This window comes from Penaeus monodon, chromosome 30, assembly GCF_015228065.2.
Source record: "Penaeus monodon isolate SGIC_2016 chromosome 30, NSTDA_Pmon_1, whole genome shotgun sequence".
Taxonomy (NCBI): domain Eukaryota; kingdom Metazoa; phylum Arthropoda; class Malacostraca; order Decapoda; family Penaeidae; genus Penaeus; species Penaeus monodon.
The window spans coordinates 31,280,986-31,281,768 of NC_051415.1; the positions used below are offsets into that span (position 1 = coordinate 31,280,986).

The 783-nt window shown below is 38.4% G+C and overlaps 1 protein-coding gene across 1 annotated transcript in view; it reads left to right on the forward strand.

Moving 5' to 3' along the window:
- The window catches only part of LOC119592415 (MAM and LDL-receptor class A domain-containing protein 1-like), an 11,913-nt gene that overhangs the window by 6,972 nt on the left and 4,158 nt on the right, over positions 1 to 783 (forward strand). Inside the window, exons 11-12 of the mRNA XM_037941236.1 lie at positions 91 to 187; positions 656 to 755. Of these exons, the coding sequence (XP_037797164.1) occupies positions 91 to 187; positions 656 to 755 (197 nt within the window). The remainder of the gene's footprint in view (positions 1 to 90; positions 188 to 655; positions 756 to 783) is intronic.

Here is a 783-nt window from a genome sequence, read left to right on the forward strand (position 1 = left end):
CAAAATGTTATTTTACTTATTTTTCTTTGATCAATAAGCCGGTAATCCGCCTCATGCATACATAACCCAATTCCTCTTTGGTTGTCACAGCACCAACGACATCGAGAGGAAGATATGGGCGAGGTCCCTGCCTGATCCCGGATGGATTTTCGCCTCAGTCAACGTACCCATTGATGACTCCTCCCAGGTGGGTAAAGGGTTCTTGTGCTGAGGCCCTAGACGGCAGAACGGCATTTGCTGTTTTAACTAGTATTAAACTTTATTAGGCGTAAACTTAATCTAGGGTTAGACATAACTACACCTAGACTCAGATTTGCATATCCTTCATATAACAACCTACTTTGGCTAGACTAGACTTGATTAAACGTAGACTTAGCTAGACTGGACTTCATTGAACGTAGACTTAGCTAGACTAGGCTTGGTTAAATTTCGACTTAGCTAGATTTAAACCTAACTTAGTCTTAGACTAAGACTTAACTTGAACTCATACTAACCAGTCATAGCAATAGACATAACTATCTACTTAGAACATTACAAAGAGTGTTGGAATAAGCAGAGCAAGAGCTATCCAAATCAAAGTATTGATAGTTTAGGGGTTAATCGCAAAATAAATATATCTTATAGAAATAACTTACTGTATCAAATTTCATTACAGATTGATTTATCAGGTATCAAAGGCGATAATTCGATGGCGTCTATGCTAGTGGACGATATGTATATTGTTCAGAAATCGTGTGAGGCAGATGCTGTCAAAGGTGAGGAAAAGGTGAAATTAAATGGGAG